At 32.1% G+C, this 13799-nt stretch overlaps 1 protein-coding gene across 1 annotated transcript in view; it reads right to left on the bottom strand.

The window, feature by feature from the left end:
• The window catches only part of PLOD2 (procollagen-lysine,2-oxoglutarate 5-dioxygenase 2), a 91005-nt gene that overhangs the window by 33901 nt on the left and 43305 nt on the right, over nt 1-13799 (bottom strand). Inside the window, exons 3-4 of the mRNA XM_023533152.1 lie at nt 9903-10039; nt 2854-3017 (exon numbers count right to left, since the gene is read on the bottom strand). Coding sequence (XP_023388920.1) covers nt 2854-3017; nt 9903-10039 — 301 coding nt within the window. The remainder of the gene's footprint in view (nt 1-2853; nt 3018-9902; nt 10040-13799) is intronic.

Here is a 13799-nt window from a genome sequence, read left to right as displayed (position 1 = left end):
TGTTCCCTTGGCTTAGAGCATAAGCATTAAATTTGCCAGTAACAGTTGTCTGTAAAACACACAGACAACAGAGACATTTTTCACTTGTTTGAGTCTTCCTCTGAGTGTCAGAAATGCAGCCAAGCTGCTATGTTTCATTGATATGCAATAGTTTTTAAAAGGGACCGACCAGTTTTCCTCATGTGAATTAAAAGGAAGCCAAATTTTTTATCCTCAAAATTAAAATTTCCTCCTAAGAATAAAAGAACTAAAAGAAATAGGTCCAAGAATATTACTGTTAACTACAGAAAACAAGACAAAATAAAAACATGGCTAAATCGATCACTGGTTGTTCCTAGTTGTTATTTTTGCCAAACTACTTAAGACACTGAAAAATAATGCAATTTTTAATCCTATAACCAATCTTCTATGATAAAAAATACATGCAAGCAGACCATGACATTTTCAATGTTTATATTTGTTTTTCAAAATTTATATTTCCATTTTTTTATAAATCACAAACATACTGGGAAAATGACAAGGAATTACAGTTGACCTTTGAACAACTTGGGTTTGAACTACTTGGGTCCACTCAGATGTGAATTTTCTTTAATAAATATACAGGTAGCCCTCCATATTCCCGGGTTTCCTTATCTATGGATTCAACCAGCTGCAGATTAAAAACAGTATTTTTCGATCTAAGGTTGGGAATCCATGGATGCAAAGGGCCAACTGTATGTATTTTTTATGCCATTTTATATAAGGGACTTGAGCATCCACACATTTTTGCTACCTGCAGGGGTCCTGGAACCAATCTCCCTGGGATACCAAGGGACTACTGAAGTTTTGGAGGAGAGCCAAAATTTATACATGAAATTTTGACACACAGGGGTTGATGTCCTTAACCCTGTGCTGTTCAAGGGTTAACTATACATCTATTTTCATAGTATGTGATATATATTTTATGATTGATATTTTTCTATTAAATTATCGTAAAATTTCAAACTAATAAAATTTCTAATATTCTGAAAATTTCCTAAGGAAACAGGTCTTTCATTTTTAAATGATATATCCAGAAACAAAACTCTTGTCCCTTAAACAACTCTCAATATGTCATTCATGAGATGACATAAACTTTTATTAAATGTATTTATATTTTCTACTATCTCTTTATTTTGACTACAAAAGCATAAGGATTATGTTTTAATGTCCCTGTATGATCTCTTTCCCATTTAAAAACATATTTTCCTTAATTAAACTTGCTCACAAAGGTACTCACTTGGTAGTTTTTTGCTGTTTGCACAGTACTATGCATCTATCTGTAATTAAATTCCTGAGTAGCTGTATCACTATGTAGATTAATACATATATATGATATTTCACTATGCATGTTATACATGTTTGGAAAAATTAATAAACATAAAACATCCTAGAGCTTCATAGCTAAATGGTTTTTAAACTATCTAGGACTTAGGATAAGGTAAAAAATAACCATACTGCGGGCCTGATAGTTTGGAAGTTTGGAAATAGAAGCAGCACCAATCTACAATTCAAGCATTTAGAGAGAAGTCAAGAGTGGGAAATCTTCTCAGGCAGAGGCTTTGTCAGTGCATGAACTGGAAATCTAAGAGGGAAAGACTGCTAAGATAATGAGGACAGAGTAATTAGTGTAATAAACTCTAGGTTCTGACTTGAGTACAAAATTAAAATCCAAAAATGGTGGATGGATTAGGAGAAAATAAAATGGTCAAGAGATCTCCAAAACCTTAAAATGTAGTTGTATTGAGATGATGAGGGAAAAAAAATGAGCTGAAAAGGCAGTACAAAACTGGAATTTAAGGTTTTAGAAGTGTAATATTTATACAGGTTGACAAAGTTCCGAGGTACAACTATAAGAATGGATTACTAAAAAAAGTACAGGTGAACAGAGCTTGAATTGAGGCAATCTCAGAGAAAGAAAATTACTTGCTAAAGGTTTCACTGTCATAGGTGGCTGAGCAAAGCCTAGAATTCAGACATGCTATTATCTCAAACAGCATTTATTTGACCCAGCCTAAATTATATCAGTTATATATATACATGTAAATGATCCCCAAATATCTGTTCTGCTGGTATGGCTTGCAATTTCCAAGTTCACGAAGAGCCAACTTGTTTCTCTAACGTGTCCCCAACCCTATTTGGTATCTTCTGGCCTTACGTTTACATTAATCTTGGTCTAAGAAAAACATTTTGGAGTCATAATGTCCAAAGTCAAATTTTACTTTTTGGAGGGGGAAAATTTGAAAATGTGTTCCTTTAATCCAGGGTAGCATAGCTAATGCAGCATTTTAAGTATACCCATATACTCAATGTTGAATCTTTTTGAGTACTGATTTCAAGACAAATCACTCATCTACTCCAATATATTTAAAATACATATAAAATTAAGTAATGCCTATTTTTTAAAGCTACATGATTGTAGCTTGCAGTTTTTTCTAAGAGAATTTACTAAATGCATTGTCCTATAGCCAGAAAATTCTCAATGACACTATAATCAGAAGATCTAGATCCATGTTGTTTTCCCTTTAACAACAGAATGTATTTAGGAAAAGTCGCTTAAACTTGGGGAACATTAGTTTTCTCACTTATAATTGGGAAATAATAACACATTGTTGCTAACATCATGATATATCATCTATGAGAAAATGCATTTTCAACTATAAAATGCATTGTGAATTTTAAACTGATATAATTTTTCCGTAGTAAAAAAAATAATGGTTATATAAAACTTCATGTTGATAGTTACATATACCAAAAAAAAAAAAAAGGTTGTTTCATCAATATTTATAATTTACTGTGATCTACATTACACTTTTCTGCTAGTATCTTACCCACCTCCCGAATTCAGGTAGCGTTTCCCAATGTGCACAATGGGATACTTGTCTGCTAGTCTTTTATCTGGCCACAGAATTCCATCAGCTGCAAAGACCACTTTATGGTTTGACTTTTGGAACTTTTTTAGAACTTCTTCTGGACCACCAGCAAATATGACATCAAAGCTGTTTAGTGAGGGGGAAAAAAAGTTTTAAAATATTCTTCTCAGAATTAATACACAGAAACCAAGAAACAGCCTCTAGTAAAAGTCAGAATTTAGAATCTAACACAAGATTAATACCAATTATTTACAAACTACGCCAAGCAATTATATGGATCATATTAAATTATTAGTGTTTGCATTACATTGGCAAATGAGGTCCAAATAAAAAAGGTTTTTTTAGTACTAGTCTTAATATTTTTTCAATAATCACTGATTCCCCAAAATCAAAATTCTAAAACAGTGTTGAAATGCTTAAAAGGTACTAACTTATTATCTAATAATAATATAGACACAATCATTGACAGAAGTGGCCATTGTAACTGCCTAATGTTTCACTTTAATTTGTACCAATCCATTACAATTTATGAAGATTTCATTATCTTGAAAAAACGTGTCCAACTACTTAGTGTTATCAATATTTATATTTTAAATTTATATTTTAATCACTATTTAGCCTGAAAGCCTAAAATAAAGTATACAGATAAAGTGCATCTTTATAAAGCTCAAATAATTTGAAAAAAATTATATAAAAATTGACACCATGCTTTAGTGTCTATAGTTTCACTGATTTTTCTGGAAACTTTATTCCCATAGTCTATTTAAAGAATCACAATAACTTAACAAAATATGAAACATACCTAATACATTTGCACTCTACAATAAGTTCTCTATTCCTGCTACAACCAGAGACCCTTTTGAATCTTTTTCCTTTTCCTTTTTTTTTTTAACATCAGAGTACTTCAAAGGCCAAAGGTTTCCAGAGATAATAATTTAAATGTCTTAACATCCCAAGTAACAAACAATAAGAGCAAACTAATGCTCTTGAGTTCAACACCAGGTCTCCCTCAAGTCAATAGTTCAGATGCACTGCTATGCATCTGAGTAGAGGAGTAAGGAGGCTGCTCCACATGCCTTTCCCAGCCAGACTTGCTCTCAGGTAGCATAAATGGAAAAGATCATTTCCTTCCTCTTAATTCTCACAGCTCTTTTCCTCTCCCTTTTCATGGAATGTCTTATTTTCTGCTTTTCACGCTGGAAGTGCCTCTTATATCAGACTGTATGTTTTTCTTTCATATGCCAGATCGTGTTTTTACTCATCTGTGTACTCCCCTAAGCCTTGTATTCTTAAGATTGTCAATAAATACTTGTTGAATGAATGAATGAATAAATGAATTAATGAATGATCCCAAGTCTCCACAAGAAGCAAATGTTACTTGGTATCCAAAAAATAAGCAACGTAAGTGTTCCCTAATCCTCTTTATTTGTTCCTCCCCAATACAATACTTTCTTCATCACTGACATAAATTTAAGCTAATATTAGTGGCTAGTGTCAGAAAGTTTAAAGTCTGATAATACTGAAGCATGTAAGTAGCAACATACCTAATAATTCTGTCTTCAATCACGTCTTCATCTTAAATATGTATCTATATTTCTATAGATAATTAATACCATAAACAATGATAAAACCACCCCATAACCTCTCCCCCGCTCAAAAAAAATCAGTTGAAAATGTCCGCTCAGTTGAACTTGTAGACTAAATCATAATGAAATCATAGTGGAAATGATTAAATTTATTGTAGGAATTTTGGGAGGGAAAAATTAGCTTGTATAAAGTAGGTACTATTTTTAACATGAAATATTACTTGGAGATTTTCCTCCAAATGGAATACAATTTTATTTCCTGACTAAAGAATTCTTACTGGGGCTGGGGAGAGGTATGAGTAAACGAGGACAGGGCCTGGTTGGAGGGTCGTTTTCTCCAGACTGACTTCTGAGAGTGGCCTAGTGCTAGAGTAACAGCTATAGAGAGGGTAGCTAAGAAGAGAATGGTAGGAAAACATCATACTGCTCAAGTTACTTGCTATCTATGGGACCATGAGTCATCACCACTTGCTGTTTCTGCGTTGATTCCTTTAATTTTTAAGTAAATGGTTAATAGATGGTTAAGTAATGAAAACCTCCCTTTAGTTTTAAAACAATAGTTAAATTTAATCTCTGCAACATTAGTACTTTCAAATCTGACATATTTACTGCTCAAGTATTCACTGTCAATGAAGAAATAAAGAAACCTATATTTTTAATGCCTAGAATTTATTATTATGTAGCTAGAACATGTCAGATACAACATATAAAACTTATGAATAGAAAAATGTATCCAGAGGGCAAGGTTTATGTCCCAGCCAGCAGCTAGTACCATATTTTGCAGTTAAAACATGTTTAATTCATGTTTATTCAAACAAACTCAAGGAGTAAACAATCTGGTCTTGGGAGAAAAGAAAAAAAAAAAATATATATATATATATACACACACACACACACAAAATAGACAAATGTCATATGAGTACCATATACCAATCCAGATATACATAAACACTCAATGCTTCTTTTGCATACAATCTGCTTCTTCCTCATTCCAACATACCCACTAATATATTCAGTAAATATCAATAAGAACATGTGAACAATTTGAAAAAATAAGTCACTCATTTCCTACATAATTTCTAAACATATTTCACTATTCTAGATAAGCCAGAAGGCAGTGCAATATATTTAAGTGACAGCGAATGACTCAATCTTTCCTTCAAAAAAAGGAAAAAGCAGTATAGAAACAGAACTTTGACGTGTTTTGGCTTTCATTATCCTAACATAATGAAATGTTGTTCGTTGCCAATAACAAGGTTCTTTTTGTCTATTCACTTAAGTTGACATTACTGCTAGGATGGAGGAGTCCATCAAAAAAATCTGCCATAGTTAGTTAAAATTATAGCAATCATACTTGAAAAGCTTTGCTTTCAGAAAAATTTTACAGTCTTCTGTATAAACTATGTAAGACGATATAAAATGCAGGCATAGTGGATATGTAACCTAAATTATGAGAGGCATGAAATATTTCCTAGAATAAAATAAGATAGAATTTGGTCACCTGTAGGATTAATACATATAAATCATACCTGTGACAATAACAAAATAATAAAAATATTTTCACAATTAGCAAAATGATCTAATAAAGCAATCTTACACAATTTTCTAAAAGTAAATGATTCTGTGATTATGCTAGCATTTGAATTTTTTGAAGACATGTATTTTTCTTCCAAATTAGTTTTTTTCAGTTTTGTTTGTAGAATTAGTATAACTTGAGAATTCTTTCAGGATGGGACCTTTGTTTATCTCTTTTTTCTGTAGTAATAAGTTTGATGCCTGGAACAGAGTTTGTACTCAAGACACATATCCTGAATGCAAAGTGAAAAATCTGTTCAGTGATCTCACTTTTCAGCAAAATATTTAATTAGCAGCCAAAAGAAACAAACATTGGCTGACATATGAAAGATCAGAACCCACAGCATCACTTCTCATAATTTCTAATCTAAATTCAATCTTTTAATAATTTCAATCTTTGAGATTTAGAAAATTTAGATGTTTTCCTGTCTTTGTAAGTCATTTTGTTTCTCTGAATTAAGAAATAAAAACAATCTTTAAAAATAGTTTCAAAGCAACCACCTTATTTCTCTCTCTTGAAAGATCTGTTTCTCCCTCTTTTAATGCAATTTACTGTTACCTAATATTTATTGATTCCTTGCTATTTACCCTGACGATATGTATGTAAATTAGGTACATTCCCAGCTTCACTGTCTGAAACATACAATTACAATTCAATTTGATATCTGAATAGAAGCTAGCAATATACAGTCAAAATGATAAGGCATAATATACCAACAGCAAAGATTTGTGTGACTAAGATTATCCCTCAATTTTCAGCCAGCGTTTATTTACCCTGGATCAATCTCCCAGACCAGAGCCACCTAGAAAACTACTACAATAATGGCTTTATTTTATACTCATTTTAATTCTACATCAACTTTTGTATTAAAACATTGACTACCATCCTAGTTTTTTAAGCTGTCGCCCTTACTGCTATCATTAGTTATTACAGCAATAGCCTATAAATTACAAAGTCAATTCCTTTACCTTACTTCAAAGTTACACAGTTGATCATCTTTAAACGAATACTTAAAGAAACCATGTCCACATACCAAAAACCTTGGGTAGATAGATATTTTCATATAAGAAATACTCCTTTTGGTGAGGCTAATAAATACCACTGAATATGTCTTTCAAATATTTCATATATTGGGAGTCTTTCAAAATGGAGCATATCAGTATTCTGATTAATGGCACAATATTTACTGCTGCCAAAAAGTATAAATGTCTGCTCAGTAAAAATTCATACTCAAATAATTGTACCAACTTTATTTCTAACACTCTTCTGCTAAAGAATTTTCTTAAGTCTAAAAGAAGAAAAAAACAATTAACCAAAGTGATTTTAGACACTTATCTGATACCTAAAAGGATGCTTATTTTAGGATCTGGACTCTGCTGGTTTATATTTTACTGTACCCTGCACAGAGTAAGTTTGTGGGGATATTTAGTATGTATATAATTTACTTACAATTACTCAAACACTTCTTTTTACATATTGGCCTACATATAATTTTTTAAAAAATAACTATATGATAATAATTGGGTCTTACTGTCTTCGGTATGACTAAAGAAACACATGCTTTACAAGGTAATTCTAAAAGTAATACAAAGTACCTTATTATAAAACCCAAGATACTCAGTTACCTTGTTTAAAATTGTTTAAACAAATATTTATTTTAACAAATGAAATTGTCTCCAAATTAATTCACAAAAGCCTATTTAAATGAGAGCAAGGGATCACTTTGGAGTATTGAAAATGTTCTAAAATTGAGTAGCAATGATAATTTCACAACTCTGTAAATTTACTAAAAATTGAATTTTGCAATTTAAATGAGTATATGTCGTGGTATATAAATTATACCTTCATAAAGCTATGTTTAAAAGAAGGCTATCTAACCCATTAGGTACATAAATCTTTGTATTTTTTAAATATAGTAGTGACCTATGCTTCCATAAAACTAATTATTACAGTTAAATTGTCCTTTAAAAAAATCACATAAGAAATAGTAGTTTGTTTGATTCATTAAAATTAATATATTCTGAATTCTAGCCTCAACCAGATGTAAGTTTAATTAGATTAGCAATTTTGTTATAGAATGGGTATCCTATTTCAAATAATTTAGAAACAGCTTAATTCATTTCTCTGTAATTGTTAACTATATTGATCACTCTGTACACATACTTTTTTAAAAGATTGTTTAAAAAAATAAGCTCTAAAGTGGCATCAATTGTCCATCTCTCTTTTGCTTGGTTACTTTCTTATCATCTCTAGGTTTTCCAGGACAGACAAGATGGGTAGTGATAAAGAAAATGTTAATGATTCTTCTTAGACAACCAGCTTGGCTAAAACGGGCCTGCATGTATTCAGTTAGCCAACTGTTCTCAGAGGCAGTTACTGAAAATTTTCTTTTTGCTTCACTGATATATTCCAAACACTAAAAAGCACCTGGCACATACTGGGTCCTCCATTAAAATTTTATTGTCATCTTTTTTGTCAAACTGGGTATTAAAGTATCATCTAAATAAATAAATGTAACCTCAAGCAGTCTTCAGGTATCTCACAATGTCCCTTTCCTCATTAGAAACAAAGGCTCCTATTAAACTAGTTTCTTCTGAGGCTAAATCTTAGATGAGAGTGATAGGAGAGGAAATGGGATAGGAGGGTAAAGGCAGAGAGAAAGGATTTCTTCTTAAATGCAAAAGGAAACTTGAAAATCTAAAATTATTACTGGCTTATAATGGTATCTTTTACAAGGAGATCTGCCTCAAGGTCAAAATCAAAATGCACACTTGGCAAATTTAAGCGAAATGGTTGTTTGAAATCCATAGTAATTTTACACCAAAACACACTCAATATTTAACCCAAACAGTTATTATAACCTTCCTATTCTTTTACCAAGGGTAAAAAAATACATAATAGATTCTGTAGAAAAATTCCCAATACATAAGCTAACACCAGCTATACCGCATCTCATGTTGCAAGAATAGGTAGCTATAAGCATAACTTAATGTTTTTTCCCTAGGAGATATTAGGGACGTTCTCCAGATGTAAGAATATGGGCCCTTTCAATACTTTTAAGTGTTAAGGGCACCAGGAATTCATTATGTCTATTTTCATTTCAAAATTTATACCTTTGTTATTTACACCTTTGCATAAAAAGAATTAGTCTTACTTTCACCTGCAATAATTTGTTATTTTGAATTTTTAAATTAAGGGAGAGATATAAAAAAAACTTTTCTAAGCTAGAGAGGAAAATGCAAGGGGATTTCAAATCGGCAATCAATGACTAACCCATAACAATAAAAACCAGAGAAAATGAAGAAGGTGGCAATCACTAATGATTCATGACAACTTGACACTACTAAAAACATGTAAGAAGAATATGAAAAAGATAAAGAAAGACAGTGGACACTCAAAATTAAGTAGAAGGAAAGCAGTTTACAAAAAGAGATCTACACATTGGAAAGATTTTTCATTTTTCATAAACACAGGCTTTCTTATTTCTCACTTATAACTTTACATGATCTATTTCCTCCAGGTTGACCAGAATCCCTTGAGTTACTCACCTCAATATAAAAGCTCAACATGATCCTTACTCCATCACTAAATCAAGATTAAAACATGAATTTCACAAAAATGTTAGTTTATGCCATGTTTTCTCGCTAATGTTAATGGTAACTCAACAAATCTGATCATATTACATAACTATGTCAGACTATGGTTTTATAATTATAAGTAAAATTTACTTTTTAAAACAATGACTCTTTGTGAATAAAATAATTAAATATGTAATCTACACATACGAATTTCAACTTTTTAAAAAATTATTTAATATAGACTTAAACATCCACAGGCTATTTTTCTTACCATTCAGTAAACAAGACAACCAGATCCTCTTGACTGGCATAATGTTCCATAACTTCTTTCATTAATCTGACTTTCTGGCCGCCTCCAATACTATTAATTCCATCACCACCTCTCCACTCTTCTCCTTGACCAAGGACCTATCAATGAAATCAACATTTCATTCCTGAGCAAAATTCAAATAATGATAGTATCATAAAAACTGAAAGTCATCAGCAACTTGCATAGTATTACACAGTAACTACTCTTTAAACATTTCACTAAATCATGATACTAGAAAGAAAACAACTTTATGCCTAGGTCAGGTCACAATTCTTCAATGTTATCTACCCCATAAATGCCATTCCCAATTTTACCATTTCAAAAGTAGAGTATAATCTTGGAGTGGGGGGTGGCGGCGTGCGGGGAGGGGAGGCACAGAAAGCATTTCTCATATTTGATTTCTGTTTGTTCAGATTAAAAAGAAAATGAAGGAAGTTTCCATAACACTCTTTGATCTGGCAAGAAATCTGTATGATGAACACTAAAAGCCCTTGAAGCTCAGTGACTCCTGACAGGCCCTTAAGCAATTTTCCTACTGAACCAAAATGGGTTGTTCAGGGAAACACAGATGGCATCAAGACAAACGTAATCTTCTTTACCTTATACATTACCTTCAAAAGCTTAATTGTAATTCATAAATGCAAGAAATTGTCTAAGTACAATTAATCAGAACTAAACTTGGAACTGTTCTTATCTCTGTTGGCCTTCACCTCAGCAGCAGTCTCCTGAATTAAAAGCGCATGCTGACGCAGTTGGCTCTGAGGGAGTAGGGAGTATATGTTTTCCTCATCTGAACATACATCTAGTATCTTTGTTTCATGAAAAAAAGTCTGAAGATCCCAAAATAATGATATGCTAGATCTATGAAATTAAAGGGGAATGAAATTTAAAATAAATACAAAAGGATAAAATAAATTTAAAAAATATTATTAGCTCCAATTTTACTTAACATTGAGCCAAATATAAACCTGGCTGGCAAAGCCCATGGGGTTCCCAGCCTCAGTTCTCTAGTTAGCACTTCATTATTACCTATATTGAAGGTTGGAAGAAAAAGGCTAACCAAGAAAACTAAACTGATGTGGATCTGGATTCATATCCATGTTAATCTAGTAGATATTTTTGCTTTAAAAGTGGCCTCCTCTGGTCCTGAAGTTTATTACACTTCTATTCTGCAACGCTTCTGGACTTCTTCAATACTGCAGTAATACAGGGCCCAACTACATCTGAGAGCCTCTCTGTACAGTGCACTATAAAGAGAGTCTTGAGTCTCTATTTTTGTTCCACTAAATCAGTGTGTAAAACTTGAGCTTGCATCTGAATCACATGAAGGGCTTATTAAAATACAGACTGCTGAGTCCTGCTCCCAGAGTTTGTGATTCAGTAGGTCTGAAGTGAGGCCTGAGAATCTTCATTTTTTATTTCCCAAATGATGCTGATTCTAGTGGTCTGGGGTGCACACTTTGACAACCAACCACTGAATTTCACAACGGGAAGACAGCAGGAGGATCAAAGACTCCAATCAAACAGGACTGGGTCTAAGATTTGACACTTTATAGCTCTGTACCCTCATGCATAAACAAAGTAGTACCTACTTTACATAGTTAATATAATGAATCGACAGCATAGTATATATAAAGTTCCTAACATGGTGCCTTGCACATAAAAAACATTCCACGCTTTCTCCAGTCTGAACCCTGACGATCTCATTCATTGAATTTCAGCATTATTTCATACTGATTTTTCTGTTACTTCCATTGTGCCTCCTATCAAAGCATACTACTATATTTCTCCTCTATTCTAACAAATTTCTAACATATTTTTCATTTACCCTGAATTAAACATCCAGTTGTTAACACTAGATCTCTTTTCCACCAAAGTTTAGTCTTTCTAATACCTGTTCTATATTTCAGTGGTAGCAAAAACCACCTTCTTTCTATACTGCATACTGGAACAGCTCAGTTTTTCCTGGACAATACAATGCTGCCTCTTTAAGGGTTTTGTTTTTGTTTTTGTTTTTTGTAAATGTATTAATTTGTTTGTTTGTTTTCCTATCTGAGATTCCTCCACCATTCTCATTTATGGAAAAGATCTGGCTGGCAGATACTCATTTCTACTTTAAAAAATTAAATAAGTAAAAAACAAGAACAAAAAGGCCTTTCACAGCTCAGTTTCCTAGTTCTAACAAATTCCTCACCTCTGCTCTGATCATGTGTTAATGAGAAATTCCCCTGGAGGCAAGTCTTCTAAAACCTTTTTACATTTTTATAATATTCCAGAATCTCTCTAAAACAAACCAAAAAAACAGGAAAAGCAACTCTCCATAATGGGACAGAAAAGGTATCCCCTTCAGTCATGTTTCCAATACTTTGTAAACAAAGAAACACACTATGGCAGACAAACCCATTACAATAGTAAGTGAAAACAATTACTATCGAATCTTAGTTATGTGGTGCTTATATATGACCCTGGCAAAAGAAACATAAATATAAAAATATATAAGCATATTCTTCTTTTTTATAGACATGTTTATATAGAGCATTAGCAAGTATCAAGAAATTATTGTTTGAGTGGGAGTATTAATAAGGCCAAATGTATCTTTAAAACAATCGAGTATTTTAAACAAATTAAGTATATATAAGCAGCAATTGTGTAGCCAAATTTCATCTTTCTGGGGATTGTAGATTGTGTCGCTGTTATTGTTGTTATAAAAAATGTACTTAAGCACATTTTTTTTTTTTTTAGGTGAGGCAACTCTTGGTTGACCTTACAAATTGCAAGGATCTTGTCAGTTTACAATCCCTTTTTTTTTTTTTTAAACCTGATCTTCCTGGATAATCTCACATCCAAGTACTAACTAGGCCCAACCCTGCTTAACTTCTGAGAACAGACAAGACTGGGCTTGTTCAAGGTGGCATAGACTTAGCATCTCCATGAATTAAAAGATATACATACCATACCTTCACAGTATAATTGAAGTATTGGGCTGACTGCATAAATCGATGGAATCCATCACTTTCTTTTGTTGCTACAGTTATGACTAATAATTTATCTGCAAAGACAGAAGGAAGTAACATAAGATAGTTTACCAAGAAGTTAAATGTTACCAATTTACAACTCACTCTGGTAATTAGATATCTCATTAAACCCTTGGGAATGCGCTCGTTTATTAATCTACATGAGGCTAAACAAAGCTTTTTTATTGCCAAATGATGAACCATCAAATAATTATTTATTTTAATGGTAAGAAAGTACATTAATATGTCTGGCAAAAGCATGCCCTCCACAGAGAATTTCAACACTATGAGAAACACTTCCATAAAATACACAAAGTTTTTATCTGTAGAGACAGACTCTCCTAGGGATTATCTATCTAATAATCAACCAGGTCCACTGCAACCTATAAATCATCACTGATTTATTACACATATCAGTGAGGTCTGGAAGCATATTATATTACTCAAAACACTAAGAAGTACAAAAAAGAAAAAATCCAATCATGAGACTATTCTTAATTTTTTTAAATAAATTATGATAAATTGGGAACAGATATTTAAAAACAGAATCTTTTTTCCTCCTATTAATGATTTTTTTGTATATGAAAAGCTTGTAAAAACGACATTTACATCACCTTCAGTGTTTTTTCTTTAAAGAATAAAAGGAACCAAAATTAGCACTCCTAGTAAATACACAGCTTTTAGTCACCATTTTTATATTGTATTATTATTTTCAATCCAACATAACCCTCTTTAGTAGAAGTAGAAATAGATAGATTTAAGGAGTCATTTCAAAATACCTACAGAAGCTATTAAAGAAAATGCTTATTTGGAAAAGATGTTACAAAATGCATGAAAGAAACAA

The sequence above is a fragment of the Pteropus vampyrus genome, unplaced genomic scaffold (genome assembly GCF_000151845.1).
Source record: "Pteropus vampyrus isolate Shadow unplaced genomic scaffold, Pvam_2.0 Scaffold97, whole genome shotgun sequence".
In the NCBI taxonomy this organism is placed as follows: domain Eukaryota; kingdom Metazoa; phylum Chordata; class Mammalia; order Chiroptera; family Pteropodidae; genus Pteropus; species Pteropus vampyrus.
The sequence above is the reverse complement of the archived record's forward strand: the minus strand, read 5'-3'. Positions and strand labels throughout refer to the sequence as shown.